The sequence below is a fragment of the Kryptolebias marmoratus genome, linkage group LG15 (genome assembly GCF_001649575.2).
Source record: "Kryptolebias marmoratus isolate JLee-2015 linkage group LG15, ASM164957v2, whole genome shotgun sequence".
NCBI lineage: Eukaryota > Metazoa > Chordata > Actinopteri > Cyprinodontiformes > Rivulidae > Kryptolebias > Kryptolebias marmoratus.
In genome coordinates this window covers 10,475,918-10,503,053 of record NC_051444.1, presented here as the reverse complement: position 1 = coordinate 10,503,053, position 27,136 = coordinate 10,475,918, and the positions used below count along the sequence as shown (strand labels likewise).

Genomic DNA, 27,136 nt, shown 5'->3' with positions numbered 1-27,136 from the left:
TTCCAGGTGTTCACGGACATAAAAACCAGCATGACAGATTTCTTTATGCATGACTGATAAAAACAGGTTGAAATAGCATAAACTGTTGTGACAGGTTAGGAGTGACACTTTTCAGTGTTTGGTTAGCACTTGTTTTCAGTTTGCACAGAAATTAAAGCCTTTTTTTTGTTTGTAGTTGACTGGATGTTTTGTATATGAATGCATTTTTGTTTGTTTTGGGCTCTGGAAGCATTAAGATGATGGCACACAACTTGTGCAAACATTAAAAAAGTAATGGACACAGCTGTTTGTTTTGGATGGTTGTAAGAAGGAATGTCTTGGTTAGAAATTTCTGTCATGTCATCTAGCCTTTAGTATAAAGTCTCAACTTAAAACATGCAAATTCCTTGTATAGACTATTGCAAACACCACATTTTAACTACATTAAATTCTTAAATTTTAGAGTAACAATTGTAATTTTCAACTTCGTAATCCTTTTTTGCTTTTATTGCCATTTGGCAAAAACTTCAAATCTTCTCTAAAATGTTCATCCAAGTGCATGCTGATTTGGTGAAGTTCTTTACTAGGTTGTGATATGGTAGATTAGGGGGAAAAAACGGTTTTCTGCCTCAAATTAGGAATCGTTTAATCCTAAAATAATATTGAAGTTTAAAATAATTATAGCTTTGATGCAGTTCTCTTTGACTACACCATCTAATCAAAAGAATTGCGCACACAAGCACGTTGTAGTTTGTTCCGCGTGTATATCTACCGATCGCTGCCGTCACTGATCACTCTGAAATTCTGCAACTCTTCCCAACAAGCTGTCATGTTGCTCCCTTCACTGAAGAAGGAAGCAGTTGTTGTACAGCTGTAAAACCCCAGGCTCTCCGAACTCCAAGGATACGATGACGGCAGGCGCTCTTAGCTGCTGTTGGTCTTTTCCTCCTATTCATCATAAATGAATGAAACGGCAGGACTTTTTTTCTGACCACATTCAAGCTGCAGCTGGGAAAACTAGCTACTTTTTATTTTTTGTCCTACCCTCTGTCCTAACTTAAACCTGTCTACTAGTGTATTTAGTTATTTTAAAACTCCTTTTTGAAAAAAAACCCAAAAAACAAAAAAATCAATTGCTGAAACAACAAGAAGTTGTAAGCGACTTACTGTGTCTTTATTGAGAGTTCAGGGAAATTCACATATACATATACATATACATATACATATACATATACATATACATATACATATAATATACATGGGACATGTGCTAGCTAACAGCATCAGCATCAGACTGATTTGATATAAAGTGTTGTCCCTGATATATTTCATTGGAAAATATTGTATTTTAAAAAGTCAGCTCAGCCTTAAAACCTTTGTTCTTTTGCCAAATGGTATCCTTAATAACATGGTTGGTACTCTGCTTCTGAGCCTAGGGGAGAGTCCACTGGGATTTAGTGCTAGCTGTTACAGTGATCAGTATTTACATGAGATTTAAATCATTTTCATTGTCTGCACACCAAGGTAGTGAATCAGCATGCTTAACAGGAACTTCACACTGTCAATGAAAATTGATGCAAAAAGCATTTGATATCAGTCCACGTTTGCATTTGCTGCAGACGTCCCTCTCTGTTTAAAGTGAGTGAGTAGGCTGAACTTTGTTTGAACCCTAGTTTAATATGGAAAGTGGAAAACACTTGTCAGTTGCATATAATTATTTCATTCTCTTTTAATCTTTCATTCATCAAGCTTCTTTTGAGAATTAGCGTTGTTGTAAATGCACTTTATTTCAGGAAGTCGCTCGAAATAGAACCGTCGTACTTTGCTGCGCTTTGGTGGGGGAGGAAGTGAACGTTGCAGCTGCTACGGTTTGTCAGCGCTGTCAGCCTTGAGCCTCGAGCCTCGGTGACCAGCAGGTTCTCACAAGTCTTACATGGTGTTGTATTTTGAGACAACATATGCCAAAACCTTTGCTGACCTGTGAATGCTAAATGACAATTAACTGTTTGTCCAAAAGCATTTCCAGTACATGCTCACGAAACAGGCTAAGAAAAATGTAATTTCATTTGCCTTTGCACGTTTGACTGTTTACAGATGGAGTGTTTAGCTCAATGAAGTGCAGAACTGTACAAGTTTTACTACAAGCCTCCGCTGTAGGTTAAGTTTAGGGAGAACAATGGTAAAACCTGCATGGGGTGTAGCCCTCTTAACATAGGATCCCCAAAGTTAAAGTATTCAGAAGTAACGGGACAAACATTTTCAAAGAAATTAGATGATCAGGTGTTAATACTTTATGGGACTCATTGGGTCAGTGGCTGTTTTATCAGCTACAAAGGTAAAAAAAGTATTTACCCTAGCCATAAATGAAAGAAAAATAGAAAGCTCTTTATTTAATGATGATTCCTTTATGTTTGCAAGTATTAACTTCAAGTGTAGACATCAGATTTCTATGGTCTATACTTTTTTGCAATGAACTCTTTAACAACTTAATACATCATAGTGTTCATATTTCTGGCCTAAAAAACAAGTGGTAGATAAAAGACCATTAGTAGAATTAGTAAAATTTGCTCTAATTGTTAAACTGATTACATTACATGCATTTTGTCTGTGTTCATGTTTATTCTAGTATTAGAATAAACACTTAAAGAAAAACTTATATAACTTCTTTGTTAGAGATGCGTACAGAAACGTCAAATAATAATTAAAAAAGTATTTGTCATATCTGCTTTTTACCTGCATTTACCATGTTTGCAGATGACGGGTTCACAACAAGACTGACAGACTCACTGAAAACCTGCAAAATATGCTGGAAAACAGTGGAAATGTGCAGTTTCTGCGAGGTTCAGCTCGTTGTTCTCATACAGTATAAATGAACATAGATGGCTTTTTCTGCGCTTCACAGTTGTTTCAAATCTGTGCATATACACAATTAATGAGTAAATACAATTATGTCTTCAGGTAAAAAGATTTGTTTCTTTCAGTTGCATTATAAATGATACAAATGCCTTTTTTCAGATTTAGGCATTGATTTGATTTTTATGTCTGGTCAAAGTTGCAGTAATGATGCAACACTTAAAAAGCACCACTGCCCCTCTGCAGCCCATGTGTCTCTTCAGAGGCCAGAACACGCAGCGCATGCTGCGAAGGAACAGCTACGCAGGGGCCAAAAGTGGAGGGAAGCTTAAAATAGTTTGTGGGACACAGGCCAGAGTGCCTTGACTTCTATAGATGGTGAACCACATGGGCAGCCAAAATATAAAAAAAGGACGGCTTGAAACGCTCGAGACCTCTGACTTACTCACTCAAGGTCAACCAGCTCAACAGGGACATCTGTTTTGATTTTATTTTTTTTAATGTTGGTTTGCGTTATGTGGGAGGGGTTTTGGAAAAATTCATAAAAGAATGTTGGCTAGTGTTGGCTGACTTAACGTTTTACAATTTCTACTTGCCCTTCAAATATGACAAGCTGTTGGAAATCTATTAGGCCAATAAAAATCCCACAATTTATTTAATCTTTGATTTGATCATAATTGGTTTACAAATATTATATACCGATCTAATTAAAATATGTTTCACAGTCACTGTGTGTTGTTGTAGTTAAAGTATAAATATGAATCAAAACTTAACAGGACTATGGCTGACACAGGCAGATTTAAAATTTAATGGGAATGAGTGTCTTGAGTTGTGCACGGCCTGTGAAAGCCTTTGGCGCTCCCCTCCTATTACTGAAACATTTGGACTCATGCATGTGGATTAACTTTTCACTGAAAAGTAGGTCTCTGAGCAAGTAATCCTCCAGACAGTCTTACAGACCTGTTTGTGTGTCGAGGAACTTGTGGGGGTACTCAAACATCTCTTTGTTATGAACTCTGGACTTGTGTAGGGGTACCCAGTAGGTAATGGTCCAGTGAATTTGGGCTGTGCACGAAACACCATGCAGAATATGAGACGGAACAGCTATTTTTATACTTCGACTGTGCGCTCACATGTTTGCAGTCATTTTTGTTGATGTTTACTTTGCCGTGCGGGTTGGTGTCACAGGTTCATGGGAAACATCTGCCCGGCTTCATAATCGCAGTAACGGATTCCTCTGGTGATGCGGAAATGCTGATATTGTTTTCCTGCGATAACATTGTGTTGCTGCTGGAATGAGGAGCTGAAGTGGCAGCATATACCAGAGAAGTTACAGCATCCAATTTGGAGAAGTGTTTTGGCAGTTCAACACAACTGCAAATTAAAAGTCATGTTTAGCACTTCTGTGCAAATGTTGGCTTTGGAAACACTTGATTGCAAGCCTTTTCTGTAGAATTATTGATAATACGGCAGGAAGCTGAGGTCCAGAAGCATAATGTGCCGAGAAACTAGTACTTCATAAGAAGTGCTCATCTTTTGAAGAAAAAGAGAACTGCACTCAGCGAAATGTGAGTTTAGCTTTACATTCCAGCAAGTCTGAGTTCTTTTTCTTTATTAGTTATTTGATAAAATGCCATGATACTGGTGAACTGTCACCAAGACTGTCCTGCTGCTATTATACACAGTTTGTTTTCTCCCAAGGATATGAACTGTTGATGGCTTAATTATTATTTCTTTTTTATATGCATAATTATCATGCCTTTTATATAATATTAGGACAATTTCTTTTCATTAATTAAGAAGTTATATTGATTAAAGTGTGAAATTTATTACTTTAAACAACATATTATATTCTGAGAATGTCCTTTTATGTATCCAAGAATTGACACATTCCTTTATTTTCAGTCACTATATATTTTAAACGAGTTGAGAAATATTTCACATAGTTGTAACAAACTCTAACACAACTTTTAAAACCCAATTTTACAATTTTGTGTCAACCATCAAGCATGTAGATTTTTAACCTAAACTGGAACAAACACTGGCTCCATGTCAGCGCAACGTGTAAAACGCGCCCCGAGTTTTGTTTCCCTAATTGAAGGTCCGGGCTGATCAGAGTGCCTGTGCTTCATCGTCTCATTGCCGAGCTGTCTTTGTTTTCCAGTTAATAATGCAGGACGCCCTGAGAGTGTGTGGAATTACAGTTCCTGGAAGAAGCATGAAGCACGGCTCCACTCTCCGATTATGAAGTCACTATGTTATCAGTTACTTTGTGCCTGAGCTTAGGCCAACGCTGCTTGCGTCCCGCTGAGTTTCTCTGGTTCTGAAATTATTTAGCAAACCTGTGCACACATGCGGTGACAATGTCCAACTCTCAATGTGTAGCCACCCTTATTTGCTGTTCTGTGAACACTCCCTCTCTTGAGGACAGAACAGGGTGGATCACAGGGCTATTTCTGGACTTTGAGATAATGGCCATGAATAAAAAATAACGATGGAGTTAATTTATGATCTTCTCCAGCATGGCACAGTTATTTCCAGTGGGTAAATGGCAAATTAAGTTAAATAACAAAAAAAAAAATCAAATAAAAGGCATTTACACATACAGTTCACTGGTTGTCTTACTTTGAGTGGATAAAAATTCCTAGCAGTACTTTTTTAGCTTGCTTTTTTAATCTCAGTCATATCTAGTTCACTTGAAAACTCAGTTCTGTTGCTCCAAAAGCACCTGGGACATACTGGACCTCAGCAGTGCCTGGTTTATTAAACACGAAGACATAGAAATGCACACTGAAGCAGTCGTGTTCGGGTATATCTCCGTGTTCTGGCACATTTTAAGTATAAAATAGTTAACTCATTCACGTCATTTAATTTGTTCTTCTAAACTTCTGGCTCAACAGTTTAACGCCTTCATGTTTATGTTGGTTTAGCATTGCCTTACACCGTGTAAATGAGACATGAACATCGAGGAAAGAAAGCAAAACAAGAGCTGACGGTGGAGAAGCAGCAGTATGTAGTAGTGAAGGTTTTTTCCGCCCTTCTCTCTGTTGACTAAAAACATTTCACCCAAGACACGATGTTATATAGGAAACCTTTCAGGTTGTGAGGAGAAAGTGATATTGCTAAGAGCTAGTTTCTCCCTCTTAGTCATCAGTTTTCAGTTTGAGAGGTAATGTCAGTAAGCAGACCTGATAGGCATCTTTGTGTCTTTTGACTGAGAAAGAGCTGATTCATTCTAAGAGAGAATCAAACTGACTCTGATATTCAGATGATGAAAGTGTAATGATGTTGCTTTCATCTGATTCTGTTATCCAACACCTAAACTGGTTTTGTGTACATCACTACCTATTGAGTTTTTTTGCCCATCAAGTCATTACATATTAAAACCTAATTGCAGATTCTGTGTAAAACCTGACTTCAAAAGTTTCCATTCTTTGCCCATTTCTTTTATGTTACACGAGTCTGACATGCACTTGACAAAGACAGGATACAGCTCCATCGTTTGGCCCTTTTGTTGTACCTGTTTGCCTCCTCTGTGGTTCCTGCACGTGGCGGTGAAGTCACGAGGCCTCCGCTTCTCCACAAGCATTCACTGGCTCCAGAGCGTGCACGTCACATCCTCAGGATGGAAAACAGGTTTGGTTTCATTGAAGGGTGGTGAGGCTTTACTTGGCTTGATTAAGATGGAGCTGTGCAACCATAGCAACATCCTCTTATCCCTTCAGATCGTATGAGACAGACCTGCTGGTTTCTGTTTTGTTTTGGTTTTATTTCAGTGTGCAGTGACACATCTCGCACTGTTATTGTACAGTCAGCTGTGAGAAAAAACAAACAAAAATGTTAAGAAAAAAAAGACTCCATGAACTACAAATAACAGATGTAGTTATTCTAAAAAAAACCCCAACATAATCCAATCTGAAAATGCCTTAAAATGTAATTTAATGTCCATAAGACTGTGGCTTCAAAATGACTGTGGCTTCAATAGACATTCAGAATGCCACTGTCTCTCATGTGATATTAAGTCAATAAAATTTTCCCACAAGTCATTATGATCTCATGAGTCATATTAACTCTTTGTGACCCAAACTTTAGGCTTCAAAATTGTAGTTTTTAAACCAAAAAGTGATCTTATAGTGCCTCCTTTTATTATTAATTTACATTTGTTTAACATAGCCCTTGATGGTCTTATTCCAAAAATGAAACGACCTATTTAGAATTATTTTGATTTTTAACTGGATGTAATCGCAGAGCCATCTGAGCTAAAAAAGTAACAGGGTGTTCTTGAAAATGTCTAGTTCCATCAGTCTTATTAAGACAGCTGCATTAGGATTGAGATCCCATGGTTCTCATGGGACACTACACAAATGAAGCGGGTGGCTTTAATGTAGCTGCAGGCGGTCAAAAAAATAAACAGCAGGTCCTGCTCTGGTTTTAAGATTTCTTTAGCATGGAGTCTTATATGTGAAAGCTACACAGTTCATGTCCGTTATACAATACAGCAAAGACCTAATTCTTACCATCAAGTTGAATTGTCAGGGAAATGAGCAATTTACTGAAATAAAATGACAAATGGCTAACAAAACTCGCTCCAGTAACAGCAGTTGGTAATGGGCCTGGATAATCACTGATACCCTCACATGCGACCTCTCATTTCTCACTCCTTCAGGGAAAATCCTTTTGTTTATTAATAGGACATGCTTGCAAGGCTGAAATCATTGGCATGACTTCCTGGTTACTGGTTCCGATGCAGTCTTGTCTAATGCGCCAACTGTTGCTTGCATCTGTCTTTATTGTGGGGTAAAAATTGTCTAAAACCTAATTTAGCAGGTCTCAGATTTGCCGTCGCTGTCCATATCTCACATTTCTTAGTCCCACGTGGCTCCAAAGACGTCATGGAGACGTTTTCTGCCAGATGTGTTCAGCATGAAAGAGCTGGATTGTCTCGTTGGTTTGCTGAGCTTTTGTGAAGCAACAAACATAGTGTGAGACGACAGTCATGGCATTAGATTCACTGTCACATTTTAGTTTTTTTAAAAATGCTCTGGATTGCTTCATGCTGGTGAATGGTTACCTGGAGTTACATACAATAAATTTTACAGATGTTCCTGCTGAACAGAAATGAAATGCATTCATTCCAGTTATTCTGTGTGCTGTTGTGATCTATGTATGACACTAATGTTAAAACAAATATTGCAACATTGTCTTACATGAACATTGATCAGGATACAAAAACCATAACCAATGCATTCAGAACTGTGCCTCATGTGGAACTGAGATGTGTTGTATGTGATCGGATCACAAGTGGGCAGCTGTAAGTACAGGTGTGAATGTGTTTAGGGTAGGTTGAGCGACACAGTCGGTTCTGCAATCTGTAAAAAAAAAAACATTTATAAAATCAGCCACAGCTGCTACCTAATGTTAAATGATTAGACAACAATCTGTGGTAAGATTCAGAAAATATGAATAATGTTTATTTATTTTTTTTGTCTGAAATTTTAAATGAACTGATTTAACTTTGTGGAGTTGATATTAATCAGTAGAACATTTGTTGTGGTTTGGTTGAGTTTTCTCTGTTATTAGAGCTTATTTTACTCTATGTGATCACTGTATCCTAACATATATCACTAGTATCACAGGATTCTGAGCTTTCCAACAGTATCTCACGTGTGCACACTGAAAAGTAGTGTAAAAAAACAGCTAACAGCTCTTGACAGTTAGCTGTTGGAGTTTGTGGACGTCTCTGACATAGAACTCAATAAAGTAATCAATTATTTTACTCCTCTTTAATTTTTCTCATAGGCTACACAATTAGGCAATTTAAAATGTCTGTGAATAACTGCAACAAATGTGACTCGGGTGAATCTGAAATGCGTTCGTGCTCAGGCAGTTTTACAGAAACATCAGTAGACCTGCTGGTGACCTGTCTGCTGCTCTCCTGACAGCTGCCTGTGTGACGCAGGGCTCGTATTCATTTGCATGTAGAGCAGGTAACTGAGATCTGAGCACAAGTGGTTTCTCAGGGTGCCATGTCTAAATAGGGCCTTTGTCTCCAGGTTAGCTGTTTGCACCAATAATAACATCATTGAGTCAAGGATTCAGCTAAGACTGTGAGGAGACTGGTGATTTTACTCAAAAAGAATATTTTCTGGAGTTTGGCCAGCTCCACACAAAAGTCATTACTGGGAAAAAAAGGCTTATACCAGACACAAAAGCTCTGAATTCTTCACGCTTTTTGCGTTTTTGTCATTTCTAAAGGCTTCTCAATGCGTCTTAAACACAAACGTCTCAACCATCAGTTTGTCTCGCTGATTCAGACTCGTGTCTCCGTGAGCCATTCTTGTAATGACAGTTACGAAATAGAGAAATAGGCAAAAAAAAAAGTAGTTCCTGTGCTTTCTTTCAGTCAAATTAGTGTAGAAAGAACAGCCTGTCAAATCTCTGATCCCATCCTGACTGACCTGCTAACCTACTGGCACCGCAGGCTGAGACTTGGCACTGTAACACACTCAACACTGGCTTACAAGTAACTTGGCTCTGTTGCACATCTACCACACAATCCAATATACATAAGAAAAAAAAGCTTTATAGTAATAAATGACAATGGTTCCTTCAGTCAGTGACATAAAAGTTCTAAACTTCTAAGATGGCAAAAAAAAAAAAAACTGACAAACTTGATATGGAATTGGATTTCAGATAATCATCTTCAGCATTTTGATTTTTTTTAAATAAAATATTTAAACTTTTGTGTTAGTGTATAGACTGATAGTTGTGTGTATTGTCTGTTCCACAGGGCTCCGGAGATTATTTTGGGATTGCCGTTTTGTGAAGCCATAGACATGTGGTCCCTAGGCTGCGTGATAGCTGAACTGTTCCTGGGCTGGCCCCTTTACCCCGGGGCCCTGGAGTACGACCAGGTAAACAACCTCCCTCCCACCCGTCCACTTTTTAGCAGCCAACTCACCGTTTTACAGAATTTCTGTGTTTTGTCGCTTCTTTTATGGTAATCTTTCAAGATTTGATGTGACTCAATCAGCATGTCCCCCTTTTACATTCACCTTCCAGCTTCCAGTCCCATCGCCAAAACTGTTTCCATCTGGGCTGTTTGAAGTAAACTTTATCTTCTCTGAAGTTATCTGCTGCCTTTTTCTTGTCATTATTCCAGCCTACACATCTTTCCATGGCTGAGGTGTCTGTTATTCCCCCAGTCTTTCTTCTTCTTCTTCTTCCCATTTCATTATCTCTCATACTTTGTAATCTTGGTAGGCCACAAAAAATGTGTTTTCGGCGTGTTTGTTTTTGAGTTTTCATCAAGGCAGCTTTCTATTACTTGCCTTCACTCACTGCTGAAGTTTCTGCAATCCACGACGCACTGCTGTGTTTTATAAACAGGGTTTCAAAGTGAAGAGCAGGCAGGGCAGTTTAAAAGACTTTTGTGCATAATTACACACTAAAGGAAAGACGGTAATAGATCAATTTAAGCGTTGAAAAAAAAAACATCTGCTCAAATGACTTCCAGTAGGAAAAATTTCCCAACGTGTGCACTGGTTTCTCGGTGACGTACCCATCCGAAGGATTGTGTCAGCTGGTGTCTGTTACAGCGGGCAGGCAGGCACATTCTTGTGATTGATGGTATGTCTATTAAAAGCTGCTGAATATCTCCCCTCTTCTAGCGGAGCTCTGATTGTATCTTTCCTCGACTAGACTGATCTGGGCTTAAGCTGAGCGGCTTTCCCCTGCGGCAGACTCCTGTACGCAGAAAGTGTGCCATCGGAGTTTCAGTCAGATCCTCGTTTGTCCCTCGCAGCGTCCTACATCACAGCAGTCAGCACCTCTGCACACTGCACTCATTGCAGTGCATCTGCACGTCCAGACATCATCTCTCACCACGCACATAAAAATGACACAAGAGATAACTCAACATCTCCGAAAGAGATTCGACTTGAGCACAGTGGCACCAGTCTAAAGATGATTAATCTGCTTTTGTAGGACTGAGTCCGTACGTCGCAGAGCTGCTTTAAAAATATCTTAAGAGGGCCTGGGGGGGCAGGGGGGCGACCATCTCAATTTACTTTGGGGTTGCCTGGATTTTATAGGGGTGAGGAGGGAGCAAAGCATCGAGAAACTGATAGAGAGCGGGAGCTTTACAGCAGTAATTTGTAAGACAATGAGATCAAAGCCCATTATGAGAAAATGAGTGACAGATTTTTCATTTACAAAAGATTTTTAAACTAGTTTAATCTCTAGTATTCATGCTGTTGAGAAATGCTCTTTTTTTTAAATCGCAAGAATAGTTCTGACTAAACATTTCACATCTTCTTTCACCAAACCTTCTTCATTATGATGAAACAGTGGCATCAAGGAATTAACCGAACATTTGACAATCCAGTCTATTAAAGCTCAAATAAAGTTTCAGCTAAATCGTTTTCTGCATTGTCTAACAGTTCAAGCACTTATTTAACCACTTTGGATGTAGCCATTTTGTGCTTTTCAACATGAAAGTTAGTCACACACACATATATCAGACCCTGTATTGTCATTTCCAACATCCAGGAGCTCCTTATCTTAAAAAGTCAAGGCACTTTTGCACTGAATTTACTTTTCACCTTTAAAGGCAAGAGCCTTTTTATGTACAGGTTTGGAATAAATAGCAGGTCTATAGGTGACAAAAATCTTGGTTAAAATCTTACTAAACACTTTCAGAAGTCATAATCAGTAGCTTAATTATCTTAAATATGTGTACTGATAGAGATTCTCCTAAATTTACTAAACCAAACACATCAATCAATCTTATCAAATATGGCTACTTTTTTGTATTATTTAAGACTTTGAGACCTCTGTCTTTAAGTAAATGTGTGATTATTTATGGAATTTGACAAGTGCAAATATAAGTTAAAAAGGCTTAATATGTGAACACTCATTAATTGTCTCAGCTGACTGTCGGTGTGAGGTGTCATCCAAGGGTCACTGGTTGATTTGGCTTGAGCGCGTGGAGCTGCTGCCACCCCTTCTTCTTATCTTTCATCCTGGGGTCCTGTTCCATCCCACACAGCATGTTGTATTTATAACGTCTCTCCTCCTGATTCCCCTCTCCTTACCTCACCCCCATGCCTCTCCATCTTTTACTTCACACACGTGTGTGTGTGTGTTTGTGTGGCTTTTCATCGTTTTGATGTGACAAACCCTGTGATTCAGTTAGCAGCTCATTATCACAGACTATGATATTAGCCGGGAATGGTGAGATCTGTCCTCCGTGCTTCTTTTTGTCACGTTTTGTACTTCAGAAAGGTACGCTGCAAGCAGTGCAGTCACAGCACGTACTTGCTAATCATTTTTTTTTTTTTTTGTTAATCTTTGGAACTTTATCCACCCTGTAAACAAAAGAATCAGAAAAAATAAGAGGGAGGACAAGGGTTAGCTTTAAAAACAAAGAAGAAGATTTAGGTTTGCAGGGCTTAGAAGTGTGAAAGTTGTTGAAAGAATTATGTGCTTTGGAAGTTGGCACAGTTGTACCCCGGTGTCATAAATATGATATATATATGTTGCCCCAGGTATATAGGAGTGTGTGTGTGTGTGTGTGTGACTCTAGCCTGAGATGTACTTTTTATTTATGATCGTGATGAAGAGCTTTGAAAAAAAACCTTGATTTATTTCTTTTTTTCTGGACAGTCATAAACTAAACTCTGTCTGTTTAGCAGCAGGCTGAGGCTTGCCAGTTGGTTACCTTGTGAAGTGGCAACCTTTGAATGATCTCACTGGCTTGTGAGCTCTTTGAACAAGCAGGGCTTCGAGGAAAAACAGGGGTTTTCCTGTCAAAAGAATATGCCATCTGCACACATCTGACTTTTTCTTTTTCTTTCTGTCGGCGTTTGCATTTTGTTGCACAGCTACGATGTCTCCTGAACAAAGGGAGGAGACTACGGGGGAAAGTTTGCTGGAATTCTCATTTTTTCTTTTCCCTACTTATGTTATGAACAAATGTGTGCAAAACAAGAAAATGAAGAGAAATGAGGACATAATGGGGAAACTATCTGATAAAGGGTAGTTCCAAATTATCAGAGAAATGTACAGTAACAAATTCATCACAGCTTGCCTTGAGGATTTCCACCAGCCAATCACATATTCCTCTTTTTTTCATCACAATGCAAGTAAATAACTCGCCACAATATGACCTCACATATCCAGTCAGAAAACATGAACAAATGTCCCCCACACACACACATTGCAGTATTCTCACCTCTGCAGGTAAGGAATAAAAGCAAAACGCTAAAGTGAGACACTAGCAAGGAAGAGCAGATCAGTAAACTCTTACAACGCTTCTACAAAAAAACATTTCAAAACTAAAACCATGGAAAATAGGAAATGTCCTAAAACCTTTCTCAGACTGTGTTTTAGTCTGAGTTTGAACATCGGGAACGACTTCTTCCACATCTCCATCGTTCTCCCAGTGTGTCTCTTTCCTTCCTCGCCACGCTGAATCTCTAATGATTGTTGTTCTTTACACTCGGGTGTGATTGACGTCAGTTGGGCTTCTTGCCGTTCTCCTCTCACAAACCTGCGCGTGACATTTTTTGTACGGCAGCATCTGACGGGCGAGCTTGGTTCTCCAGGAAAGCATTTAGCACTGAAGCCGCTGCAGCCTTTGCTCCCAAAGTCTACACGAACAGATCCTGGTATTTTTCAGAGTCGGGCTACAGTCAGCACAGGGGTGTTTGGTTTTTTTGTGGGGGGCTTTAGACTTTTCACAGCAGTTATCCATTTTTAAAGTGTCTGCGGCTGTTCCTCCACATTCTGAGGCTCTGAGGGAGCTGAAAAGTGAGATGTCACTGTGAAAGACTTTGTTTAGTAACATCAGTACACCGGCGTGTTATGATGATGTTTTTCTTCAGAGTGAGTCAGAGGATAAAACTGACACCAGTACTAAAAACTTCCACTGTGATGAGTTCAGAACGGTGATACACTTTCGCGTAATATTTCCAATGTATCGTAAGCCAAAGACAGTTCATTTTTTTCCTGTAGCTACTGTATAGTTTTTAATGTTCTCTTGGTTCTCCTCTCTCTCTCCTCCTGTGCAACAGATTCGCTACATCTCACAGACGCAAGGCTTGCCAGGAGAACATTTATTGAATGCAGGGACAAAAACAGCGCGGTTCTTTTGCCGAGAATCGGACTCACCTTATGCAGCATGGAGACTAAAGGTGAGGAGCATTTGCACACCTCACAGTTATGGAAAGTTGGGATTTCTTAGTCAGAACAGCCAGCCACTGTCTCAGGTTTGCTAATGCTTCAAAACTAAGAGTGAATGTCACAAGTCAACTTTTAACTCAATCTACACTTTTTTTTTCTTATCTAATTCCTATTTGCAAAGAAAATGTTTGCAACATTTTAAAGGAAAATATATTCACAGTCTGCTTGTGATGAAACTTAATGGTTGAGGTTGTTTTAGAGAGCGTTTTTCAGCTACACACCTTCGTTGAACAAGTCAGTTTATTAGAATATAAACTGTTACAGTCATACCAAAAGAGTTCAGCAACTGTTCCAATAAATTCACATCTTGTCTTCCCAACTGTGTGTTTTGTTCTGCAGTCAACAGATGAGCATGAGACAGAGACGGGGATGAAATCAAAGGAAGCGAGGAAGTACATCTTCAGCTGTTTGGATGACATAGCGCACGTATGTTTAGCCACAATGTTCAGAACAGGACATGACAGGAAGTGGAACATCAGATGTTTAGAGTTTTAGTTCTAAGCTAAATAAAGAAACTCTTTGGGTGTAGAAAGGGACTAGACAAGACGCATGTTTTTACTTTGAACAAAAATCTGATTGTGAGACTTGCTGTAACTTCCCCTTCAGTAAAAAGTTGAACTTCAAGTTTCGCAAAGTTGAGTTGGAATAGAGCATGGAAGTTCCCCCAGTAACTGTCAATGCTTCGTGAATTTTTTGCCTTTTTTTCAGGTCATTCCTGATAATCTCATTTATGTTGAACAGTTATCTCTTCTGTGTGCAAAATGGGCGTATTATTAAAGTCTTTGTGCTGCGTTTCTCATTTTGCTTTAGTTTTCTGATGTTCTGTTGATGAACGCCTAATTTGACGAGGCATTTTTTTCCCCTCCAGGTGAACTTGATGATGAATCTGGAAGGTAGTGATTTGTTAGCAGAGAAGGCAGACCGCCGGGAGTTTGTGGGCCTGCTGAAGAAGATGTTGCTGATCGACGCAGAGGAGAGGATCGCCCCTGCTGACGCTCTCATCCACCCATTTGTGACAATGCAACACCTGCTCGACTTTCCGCACAGCAACCAGTGAGTCCGCTGTGCCCGCGGTTTTCAGCAATGCTTGGCATCATTAAAACTGCCTCAAGTAACCTGTTGTAACGTAATGTTTTACCGATTTTTGCCTGTAGCGTAAAGTCATGTTTCCATATCATGGACGTTTGCTGGACTCGTCCCAGCACGTATGAGGCTGCCAACCGAAACAAAGGTCCTTTCGTTAGACCTACGACTGCTGCCTCAGCCAACCACCCCTTCAGCAAGATCCCAGCTGTCCATCCTCAAGTAAGCTGCTCAGATCGTAATCATTACACCAAAGAATTACCGTTTAAACATTATTTATCGCTTTGTTTTATGTTTTTTTTAAGTTGTAAAACGCAAGAAACAGTTGAGTTATTAAAGAACAAATGTTGCAGGTTCTTGACATCCAGTGTTCTGTTCTGTTTATTTGTTCCTGTAAAGACTGTTTCCTTGCTTTTATTGCCTTTCTGTATGCCGACTTGCCCATCTTATTGCGTCCTAGCACTGCTGTCATGGCAACTAAATCACGTCATGTTTCTGAGGTCATGGCAACCGTACAAATCAGTGTTGTTGCTGAGGAGAAAAGAGGAGCTGACCCCCCTTTTTCTGGTTTTTGATCTTTATACTGCAAAATGTCTCAAAGTCTAGTTAAAATCCATTATGCTGAAGATGAAAACTAAAAAAAAAAACTACAAATATTTCAATATTGCTTGTTGCAGAACACAATGCTGACTACATCAACAGATAGAAAAAAAAGATTTTAGGAGTTTCCGTCATTCCTGTTTAGAACTGAAACCTGTGAAAGAATACCTTCTCACATGCACTATGCAAAAAATTTGATCAGTTATTAGTTTCACATTTCTAAAGCACTTAATGAAGGATTAAACTACAACATAGTTGAGAAGACGTTTACTGGAAAGTGCTGTGACTGTTTTAGTATTACCCATTTGAAAGACTGCTTTGTGTTCACTGTCATGTGTATGGGGGCTGGGCAACATGCAGAAGCAGAACAATATAGGCCTAGTTCTTGTTATCCATTAAATGTGATTATACCCAGGCACGAGAGCAGTGTTAGTGGGGAAGGAGAAGCACATGCTCCACACCGCTTAGCCTGCTGGCCTATTTCAAACTCCTAAGTTCAACATTGTTTGACATCCTGGTAATTATCCAGGTTGACAAACAAGTATAACTTTGGACGGTGAGCCTGCAATAAGCCTGTCAGCCTGCAGTCTGAGAGTCAGTTAATCAGGATGTTTGTGGAAATAGATATGCAGTAAGAAGAGGTCTGCAGAAAAAAGTGTTTTTTAAACTTTTTTAAGCACTCCTTCCTAGTCAAGTGGACCCTGACTTGTATCCCTTTCCTATGCTGATTTCAGTCATGTGTTGTTGGTTTGTCTCTTTGAGAGATAAACAAATGTTATGCCTAAAGTTAAGGACAAGCTCCTGGGTTCTGTCCTGGTGAAAAACAAACTGCTGATTGTGATGTCGCCATCTACTGGCTGTAGCATGCTAAAGGTTGTAATTGTTGAGCTCATCAGAGTAATGTGGTCATGTTTCTTTTACCCTCTTTCTTTAGGGTTTAGTTCCATCAGCACCCTCAGTAATGCACCCTGGTATACCACTACAGGCTGGAAGTGGTCAGTTTGGATGCAATGAATCATTTCAGCAGGCTCTCATTTTGTGTCCCCCAACAATACAAGGTGGGAGCATGCACTTTAAACATTAGTTGAACTTGTTTATTGTTCTAATAGGCGATTAGAGTTGGTGTTTGAAGGTAAAAGCTTATCTTGTTTGATTGCCTCTGCAGGTATCCCCACTAACACGGCAAAACCAGCTGGCTACTCTGTGCGTATGGAGGCCTCTGTACCTCTGGTCACTCAAGCTCCTTCGATTCAGCCGATACAAATCAGACCTGGAGTCATCACACAGGTAAGGGGCTCAACAAGCATAGGGATGTTGACAAAAGAATCGGCTAAGTTCAAAGTGTATGTTTGGTGTTCTAACTAAAGAAACATCGGTATAATGACTCATCCGCTTGTTTTTCCTCACACCAACAGGCCTGGTCGAGCCGTGCACAGCAGATATTGGTGCCCACTTGGCAGCAGGTGACATCTGTGCCCCCACCGCCAACCACTCTGGCATCTGACACTGTGACAGGCTCTCAGAGAATTGGCGACTGGGGGTAAGCAACTTCTCTCGTTGAGGAGGTTGTATTTGTGTATTTATAGTTCCAGCATACAGCATAGTTTTATAATCTCTGGTGTTTTTATTAGCTGTAGTTGCTGGGCTTCTGGAGTAGATGTACGAGTCTGATGCAGCAAGCCTGCCCCCCTAAATGTTAATGATTCATGAGTCATACATGTCCTTTGAGTCAAATCATTTTGTCAAAAATTGTGCAAAATGCCTCTGGCTTGATTTTCACTGATCGGTTTTTCACATTGCAGGAAAGTGCGTCCCCATGGTAACCATTACAGCTCCATGATTGCACATCCTCAGCCATTCTTAACCAACCAAATGACCATGTCCACCCACCAGCCGGTCAACATAGGCATTGCACATGTGGTGTGGCCACAGCCAGCTGCAAACAAGAGGGCAAAGCCTTGTCTGAACAGGTACGTCAAGGAGCAGATACATACTGTATGTATATAAACATGCACCTTTCTGAACATGATGCATATATTTTCAAATCCTCTGTAGGGGCAGCAACAACTCCCAAAACACAGCCATTCATAACCATTCAAATTTAGCATGTCACTCCCCAAAGATGGCCGACACAGCAAAGAATGTGGAAGAGATAGAGGAAGAGGAGGCCAAATGTCCAAAGGAAGGGCGCCCTGTGGGGGAAGAGCAAGCACCAGAGCAAGTGGAGGAGGACGATGAGGAGAATTGCTGTAAAGTGGAGCCGGACTGTGAAGAGCGCTCGGGTTCGCAGGAGCAGCGGCAGGCCATGGTGATTTCTGACCTCACCAGCCCGACTGTTAGTGTCATCAGCATCAGCAGTGATGAAGAAGACAACGCACAAAGACACTCGATGGGGGAGTGAGTACTGACTATAAAGTCTAACCTGAAAATCTCCGAAGTGGTTATTAGATTTGTGTAGCTTACTTTTTCTTCTGCTTCTGCACTTAGATGTAAGGGTAGTGCTGATTGTGAAGCGTGTCAGAGCACCGTCAGCATGGAGAGAGTGTGTTCTCTCAGCAGCCCCGACAGTACGCTAAGCACCAGCTCCTCTGCCTCAGCACAGTCCAGCAACTCCCCCTGCAAACACCCCAACAGGTAAAGGCGCTTATTCAGCAAAATGCTCAGACAACATACACACTGACTTTGAATTAGTAAGGCCACTCATATAGCATTCAGTACTATTATCTTTAATTCGACAGTGAAAGAAAACAAAGCCTAAGTTTCTTCCTGATCTCTTCCCTTTCTGCAGCATGTCCGATGATGAACAGGAGAGCGGCTGTGACACAGTGGACAGCTCGCCTGCGTCGCACGGCCACAGCGACAGTCCCTTTACAGAGCGGCGCTACATCACTGACAGCAACCCGAACTGTGAGCCCCGCGTTGCGTGCGTTGCCCCGGAAACTGAGCCCAGCAAGCCAACCGTTCGAACCGTTGTCGTGCCGCCGATGTTGGTGCAGAACAACAACAACTGTGCCGTCAGTGAAACACCTGGAAACACAGGTAAACCTCGTCGTATATTGTTCTTTGAACACAAATGCATTTAAATGTTCTATAGTTTAACTTTGAGTTGAGCTAATGTTGTCAAAAACTGCTGGAAGGGACCAATAGAGTATGGGAGAATGGTCCTTTCCTCTAAACCTAATTTACATCTAACAGTAAATGAGAATATAGGGCATTTTTCCTTCCCCAAGCTGCTGTTGTTCCCCACTGCTAACTAGCCCCTGATTACGTCATGTCAGCCTAAAAGTGTAGTCACTGCTGCTGCTGTCTGCCCTACAGGTCACATGGCCTGGGATTATGCAGTGTTAGTAGGCTACAGAGGTTCTCACAGGTGATTATGGGTTCCCTACACTGACGAATTTGTTCTGATCTCTTGAGTGGATACTTGCATGGCGTCAACACTTTTTATTCTGGTTCTAGACTCACTCTGAGATTTGCTGTGTCTGTGTGGATGTGCACTTCTCAAAGCTACACTCCTAATTATCATTACATGTCGAAGTTTCTGAGCAAAAGATGCAACGCATACACAGTCACCCGAAAACGCCGACTTATTTTCTGGATGTCTCAAAAAAAAAAGAAAGAAAATGAAAGAATATTTCTTGTAGATATTCAGGTTGTGTTACACATGATATATGTAGTGTGCTTTTAAACAGCTGTGGAGAGTGTGTTCATGTAAAAATTATAAAGTGGAGTTTTTTTTTTCTTAGAGAAAAACAAACAGTCCCGTTGCCTTTCATGTCGACGGCATCTCCCTTAACAGCCTTCAAACTGTTACAACTAAAGTCCAACATAAAAGGGCATGACTTTCTATTTTAGTAGTGCCAGGTTTATTTATAGGTGATGATATGATCCCACTCAAGCTTAGTTACAACCCTCCCTCAGTTCTCCAAAACACATCTATTTATAACCATCTAAATAAAAGGATGGATGCAACCATGTCTTAAGATTTGGAACTGTCCCAAGACAGCTGAAATAGCCGATAAGCTTTCAAAGCCTCCTGCAATAGATGTTTCCGAGTGAGCGCTGAGATTTGTTGTGTATTTTCAGTTGTTGCAGTGGATTACAAGCTCCTGCTTAGTCCTATTTGTGTGTTATTTTCAGTCTGCTGTTGATAGCTGGGCATCAGGGTTTTCTGCATTTACTTATACCGTCCTCTTTCTTTGGCCGTTTTTTTTCCTTCCCTTGTCACGTGGCCTCCTCCTCCTCCTCTTCCTCCTCCTCCTCCAGTCTTAGAGTCCTCATGCCAGTTCAAAGGGCGAGGCATTCCTGGGCGACAGCATCTCCACTCTACCCCACTCCTCAACAGGCCACAGAAAATCACCCCTGTGTTTCAGCCCCAGCAACAGCAGCCTATTGGCTTTGGGCAGGTGAGAGCTTTCATGTGCGAGCGGCAGGCAGACATCACAGCTTTATAAGGGTTTTTGACAGTCAATTATAATCAGTAGCGTTTGAATGATTGGACAGAATGATTGAGTGGAAGTAATTAGGTTTTATTGAGTAGAGTCATTTTGCATTTTATTTTTTTAATAAGCTAATTAGCTTCGTGGTACAAACGTTTCTTCTCTCGAAGGAGATCGAACACCCTCACTCTCACTGACACCAACGTTTGTGTCTAAAGAGGAATTTGTCTTCTTCACTTGAAGGATTTTTCTCTTTTTTATTTTGCCACATTAAGTTATTCATTATTCAGCATCTGTTCCTCTTAGTATTTGGCTACAGAGTCTACAAAAACTAGCAAACTGTAACAAGGTGCAATTTCAGACTACATTTGTCAAAGGAGGACATTTGAAGTGCAGATATTTTTGTGGCAAAGGAGCAAGCATGATCACTCAAAACACTCTTATTGGAAGTAGGAGTAGTTTCCACCATTAAGCTCTGAAATATTGAGTTGGTGTCAATGTTAAGAGTGAAAACATTTTAATATAATATCGCATGCCTATTTTATAGAAAACTTGGATAAAGTAGCATCTAGTAGCTATCAAACTCAGAACAGAATCTGATTTATTTGGTTTTGCGTTCCTCTCCTTTAGGTGCAGCATTTCAGTTCCTGCCACAAGGAGTGGAACGGGAACTTTGCCAACCGGCGACCGCAGGCCTACATCCCTCCTACCATGCATGGGCACACGTTCACACTCTCCCACAGCAGCCCCAACCACACAGCGGGCCCCCACCCCCACCTTGGAGGGCACCCACACTCCCAGCCTACCTTGCTGTCGTACCCCCCGTCTGGTCCCCTGGTCCCAGCTGCCCCCGTGGCCCACCTCCTGGCCTCCCCTGGGGCCTCGCGGCCCGTCCTCCAGCCTACCTACAGCATCTCTCACCCAGCAGGCATTGTTCATCAGGTGGCAGTGGGTATCAACCCCCGGCTGCTGCCCTCCCCAACCTTACACCCCCAGGGCCAGTTCAAGCCCCTTTTCCCGCCGCACTCTTACATCGCTTCACCCGCTTATGGCAGTTTCCCTCTCAGCCCTACCAAAATAAACCAGTACCCTTACATCTGAGTGTGGCTGCTCTGGTACCTTTTCTACCACCGGGGGGCTAAGCAGGGTGAAATCTATCTCAAACCACAAACAACATGGCTTTCTGTTCTGAGAACCATGGCACAACCACAGAGAAAACAAACTATTTTTTTGAATCATGTAGACTTGGGTGTAATTGAACTTCAAGCTTTAAAAAAGAAAAAGGAAAAAAAAATGGTGGTGACGATTTGGCAAAAATTAAGACAGAAATAATGTACGAATGACAGAAAGAAAGAATGAATGAGTAGTTCAACTCACACCTAATGTGTTTTGCACATTTGATATATCTTTGCATCGGATCTTCTACAAATACTCCTCAAGACAGGTAAATAATTGGGGTGTTGTGGAATAGTTAGAACCCCCGGTCCCAGCTATTTTTCTACATTGCCTTCTTATGTGTGCAAGACACATTCACATTTGTAAAAGCCATCCCAGTCTCTAGCTCTAGGTTGACAGATGCACATGTGTCCACAGTGTACGTCGTACTGCGTTTGAAGTATTTGTACCCCTTTTTCGGTGTCTTTTGGTGTTCGCAATGTCAAGTCAATAATCCGAATTTAAATAAGGTTGTTCCTCACGCTGCATGTGGTCTTGCATGAGCAAAAATGTAAACGGGAAGATGCATAGACGTCGCTCTTATTGTTCGTGTCACAAGACTCGCTGCATTGTATAACTGTCCTCAGCCATAGTGCCTTACATATTTGAGGTTGTTATTGTTAACTACTTATATACGACTATATACATGAATATTAATGTACTGGACTGCAGCACTTGAAATTCCAATCAGTCGATGCATCCTATGTGTGAGTATGTATATGCACCTGTGTATATGTCCATGCATAGCCTGCATGGATGTGATATATATATATATATATATATATATATCGCGGACAGCGGTGCTTCTTTTCTTTGGAGTCTGTAGATTTCAGTGTGTAGTGAGTTACTTTTCTGTTCTCTCAAGAAGAACAGCATGCTTTGCTGTTGCGAATGCCTGCTGTTTCCTTAAAAATTTTCTTTTTTTTTGTACCCCCCCCCGTCAGTTCCCGAATGAACTAATGTACAAAGTGCAAGTACTGAGTATTGCTTAATATTTGATAATCACTTTCTATTTAGTGAAACTTACTACTAACAGTATTTGTACTGTTTAAAAACTGCAATACAATCTAAATAGTTGTTGATTAATTGTTTTTTTTTTTCCTTTTTTTGTATTTTTTTCGTCTTTCTATTTTCATTTTGAGCGTGTTCACTTTTTTTTTTGTTGTTTTTGTTTAGATGTTTTGAAGTGTGATGGGCATGGCTTTGATTAGGTAAGATAAAAAAAAATGCAAGTTAATTTTTGGTATGGAATCTTCTTAGCCTGAGCAAACCATGCAGTATTTGATATACACACACATATATGGACTTATAATATAGAGCTAGATTATTTAGTACAGATGCTTGATAAGGTGTGAGTTAATTGTGTGCAATTCCCTCATTTATGCATGTGTGACAAAGTTAACTTTCCCCCTTTACATTATACCATTTGTTAAAGGCTTAAGGCTTATTAATGTCAACTGCTTATTTTATACATTCCGTCAGGGAGAATATATACATATATATGTGTGATGGTAGTACATACATATATATATATGCTGTGTGTGTGTGTGTGTGTGCGTACATATCTCTTTGTTCTTTTACTAGTTCTATGTGTATTTTATTTGTCATTTATTTTCAAAATGAAGTTGCTTGTGCAGCACCAAAGACTAATTCATTTTATGAGCAAGGTAGCTACTCTGTTTGCGTAGACCTCAGTCATACTGTAGTTGTAGAATGGGGTTGAATTAAAAACAACAAATAAGTTATGTCTAAAACAAACAAAAAAAAAGAGAAACAAAGAAAAAAAAACAGCTGATGTTTTGTCTAGCTTTTCGGGCAATTAATGAGTCGTATCATTTCTTTCTTGAATGTATCATAGATAAGCTGCTATGTGATGATTGCCACTTCAATAGCTGTGAAATTAGGTGATTTCTCTCTTGAGTTGAAACCTAGCGTTTTGTATAGGTCCCTAATTATCTGAAATAGAAGTGGTTTGATTTCTGTGTTTGCGTTCATATTTGGAGTGTCACTGTAACTACTGTATTGCTGATGATGAACATTTAGTTGCATTTGTTGTTGTTTCTCGGGGTGTGTGTTTTTGTTGTGCGTGTTTTTTGCATCAGTATTTTAATCCTTATTATTAACCCTTCGGGCTCGTCACTGCATATAAACAATGTATCGATGTAACTTAATTTTTGTACGTTTTCATATCGATGTTTTGTACGCATCAGAAGCTGTAGCTTGCAGGATTGATTTAACTTTCTCATTGTAAGTATACCGTGTACTACCAGTACTTTTATTTGTTGTTGGGTTTTTTTGCGTGAGTTACAGGAGCACTGTGAGATGCCAGGAAAAAGGAAAAAAAAAATCATTGTGTCCCTTCAAGAAGCTTCTGTAATGTTTCCACCAGTCGCACACAAACGCACTTGCCACTAAGCACTTACACAGGTAGTGAGGCTTGGAAATATTTGAATGATAAAACATAAATTTACCCAAATGTCTTTTTTTTTTTTTTTTAAACTTGTTCATTTGTTGAATTGATAAGAAGCAGTTTTAATTTGTTCAGTGTTTGATCTGGTTAGAATATCAGTTTTCACGGTTCGATGTTCGAAACTGCCTTGTGTTCAGATCGCTCTCCCCTTTATGAGTGTCTCATATGGAAATGTTCCGTCGGCGCAAAGCAATGGCCATCGTTACGTGTTCTTTATCGAAACCGAGGCAGTGCGGACAGCACTGCGCATGTGTGCCTTGAGATTCAGAAAGCGAGAGGAATTCAGCGAGGAAGAAGACAGAATCCAACCAACAGCCCATGTAGGCGGTCTTTTCTTGACCGAGAAGGGAAAAAAGAAAAAATTCAAAAATAGGACTTCATCACAGAGTCATTCCAGAGAATTCGACTCCTGATCGGCTCGTCGTGAAAGTCTCGACTTTCAGCTGCGGCGAGGCCCTCAGAAAACAGTTAGACTCCGCATGACACGACACTCTTCAATCTTTGAATCGTTACTCTGGCTGAACAGCAGATGCAATACTTTACATTGTGCGGTCATTGCACCACAAAGTGTTCTTAGATGATCTCCACGCTTTTACATTACCTTGCATGAACACATACGTTGCTTCACTGTGTCTTCTATCATGCAAATCAAGGATAAGTGGGAGCAACAGAGCACAGCTGGCAACACAGGTCTTTTAAAATCAGAGGAGCCATGTTTTTTTTTTGTTTTTTTCTGTCCGGTTTGGGCGTTTTACTTTGTGCTCCGGATGGAAACTGCTCCGTCAAGGAAAGATTGTAATTTCTCTGACAGTCACGAGTGCAATACCCCACATTTTACACTGACGCTGAGACAGCTGTGTGCTTTTAAATGCCTATTTTATATTATTTAATCTTTCTTTTTTGTTTGTTTGTTTGGCTGTATGATCTTATTCAAATATCACTTTAGGAAAACGATTTTACAATGACGAGGCATGAACTTGACAGATTAGTGCTTGAGATAACTCCCCGATAATTAGCATGTGAAATGTAAAGTTTTTTGTTGTTTTTTTAAATTCCCTCAAAAAGGTTTTGTCACCAGCAATGCGCCTGCGTCAACTCTCCCGTACTCGTGTAAAAGAATGGATGCAAGAGGAGATGTTTTAATTTTCTGTTAAGTGGTTGACACCTTAGATCGAGGATTACTGTAACATTTATCAGATGAAGCTGTCATTTGTTAAAAAAGAAATAAATACAGTTTGTTAAAATTTAGACTTTGGTATCAGAAATAATCCTCTTAATTCAGGGTCTGTAAGAATCTAAATCTGCTACTGTGTAACTTTGATTTGATTGAATGAGGGTTTTTATTTTATTTTTATTTTGTTTTTTTAAATCAAGCTTTTATTTTCAGTCTTCTGGTCATCTCGGTCAATTTCAGAGTTAATTCATGCTGCAAGTTATGGAATCATCTGTTTAGATCGCTCATCCATTAATATTTTCTCATGGGTTCTGAACTGTTACCGTTTTATTACCTGTAGAATTTTTTTGTGGCTTTGTTTTTACATTTTAGTTTCATTTGCTTTTTAAATTTTTTTATTTCGTGCTACACTAGTTTGCCATGTAGCAATTGCACTGTGCAATATTTACAGTATGAGGACTGGGAAAACTAACTCTATGGATGTGATGTCTCTTACACTTTGCGATAGTGTTTCCTCTCTAGTTCTCAGTAATTTAGGTGTGACCAAGCCTTCTCTACTTTGTCACATTAAGCGGGTTTTCCAGGTGACTCTTTTGGTGAGTGTCAAAATAAGACTTCAATGGTGTATTATTGTTAAGATTCACTTTGAATTAAAAAAAAATCTATTGATGCAGCTCTGTTTGACTCTGACTCTTTTTCATGCATGCACATTTTAAGCAGGTGTGGGTTTTTTTTTCTTGCAGATAAGCTTTAGGTTTTTGGCTCACTATGTGCAGTCAGTCAGAAAACCCCAGATCATGACGGTACCTTGACCATGCTTTAGGACTGGTCAATGTGTAATTGTGGCAAAATAATGTATTGTTTGACCACAAAACTGTCCGCCAGACATTTTATTTTTAATTTCTTTTTGTGCTCAACTTTCAGTAAAGCTTAGGTTTCCAGTTTTAGGCAAACTGCTTTAGCTGCTTCCACTTACTGAGAGGCTGTCGTCTTGGTGACCTCCTGATCATCCAAGACAGTTTCAGATTAGAGAAAAGCATCTTTGAGGCTTTGATGAAGTGGCTTCACTTTCCAGATCATTCTAATTTCATATAATTATTTAAATGATGATGCTGATTGCAGTTGGTTAGATAAAGATATTTCAATATCCCTGACTTGTGAAAACTTGTGACCTGCAGATCAGGACAGAGTTATTTGAACTTAGTATACTGTCTGATTAACCCATTTATGAACAAGAAGTTTCCAACTCCTCTGAGATTACTAAAAAGGAACTTGAAGGACTGAAACAGGTTAAATAACATGCTGGAAGTTTAGTTAAACCTTTTCCCCCCCTTGTGTGAAACTAGGGGCTGTAATCTCCAGCCGCAGCATTTACTCCAGTGTCTTGTGAGTCTAGGGTGCCATCTTGTGGCCACACGGAGGTACTGCAGCCCGTTTTGTGTAAACTCCCGTCAGCAGTTTATCTGCTAGAAAGGCTTTAAACCAATGACTTATATGGATCCAATGACTTATATGGATCCATATATCCATATAAGTCATTGCTTTAAACTGTCACGTTTCCCATTTTGTTATTTTCCCACCCGGTAAGGAAACGAGACCAGAGGTGAAACGTAACCTGCTGCACCCGAGGCTCCGTCTAATCTCCGTGCGACCAGCAGAGGGCGCACTGCGCAGCGCTCAGCCCTGAGTGGCTCTCCAGACAATTAACACGGAGACGCTGTTTGGTTCCGTTTGACCAGGAGACAGGCTGACCGAAACGATCCGGCAGCCTGACTGAACGTCACCTGGACGCACCTGAATCCTCCTCCAACCCCCGCGCGCGGCTCTGACTGGACGGCTAAAATGTCAAACCTTTGGGCAAAGTGAGGGCGCCGCTCTGCGCCACACCGTGATGATGATGATGATGACGACGACGATGATGATGATGATGGGTGGACCGAGCGCAGCGGAGCGATAGGGCGCATTTCTTCAATTTCCCTTCAGCGCCGCGTCTCGCACCCCCTCCCTCCCTCCCTCCGGACACACGACGAGCCCGCGTGACGGACGTGTCCATACCCCCCACCCCAACCCTTCCCACCC

General features: G+C 40.3%; 1 protein-coding gene across 3 annotated transcripts in view; it reads left to right on the top strand.

The window, feature by feature from the left end:
• Window positions 1-25,730, top strand: part of hipk3b (homeodomain interacting protein kinase 3b) — a 33,264-nt gene extending 7,534 nt beyond the window's left edge. For 2 of the 3 annotated variants that reach the window (XM_025002791.2, XM_025002795.2), the window contains exons 3-17: window positions 9,623-9,746; window positions 13,908-14,027; window positions 14,416-14,502; window positions 14,945-15,129; window positions 15,231-15,381; window positions 16,694-16,817; window positions 16,925-17,046; window positions 17,175-17,299; window positions 17,562-17,729; window positions 17,815-18,156; window positions 18,247-18,393; window positions 18,548-18,798; window positions 19,078-19,129; window positions 20,026-20,165; window positions 20,829-25,730. In XM_025002791.2, coding sequence (XP_024858559.1) covers window positions 9,623-9,746; window positions 13,908-14,027; window positions 14,416-14,502; window positions 14,945-15,129; window positions 15,231-15,381; window positions 16,694-16,817; window positions 16,925-17,046; window positions 17,175-17,299; window positions 17,562-17,729; window positions 17,815-18,156; window positions 18,247-18,393; window positions 18,548-18,798; window positions 19,078-19,129; window positions 20,026-20,165; window positions 20,829-21,340 — 2,650 coding nt within the window. In that variant the 3' untranslated portion in view covers window positions 21,341-25,730. The remainder of the gene's footprint in view (window positions 1-9,622; window positions 9,747-13,907; window positions 14,028-14,415; window positions 14,503-14,944; window positions 15,130-15,230; window positions 15,382-16,693; window positions 16,818-16,924; window positions 17,047-17,174; window positions 17,300-17,561; window positions 17,730-17,814; window positions 18,157-18,246; window positions 18,394-18,547; window positions 18,799-19,077; window positions 19,130-20,025; window positions 20,166-20,828) is intronic. The other variant, XM_017403769.3, reaches the window with a different exon arrangement.
• Window positions 25,731-27,136: the final 1,406 nt, after the last annotated feature.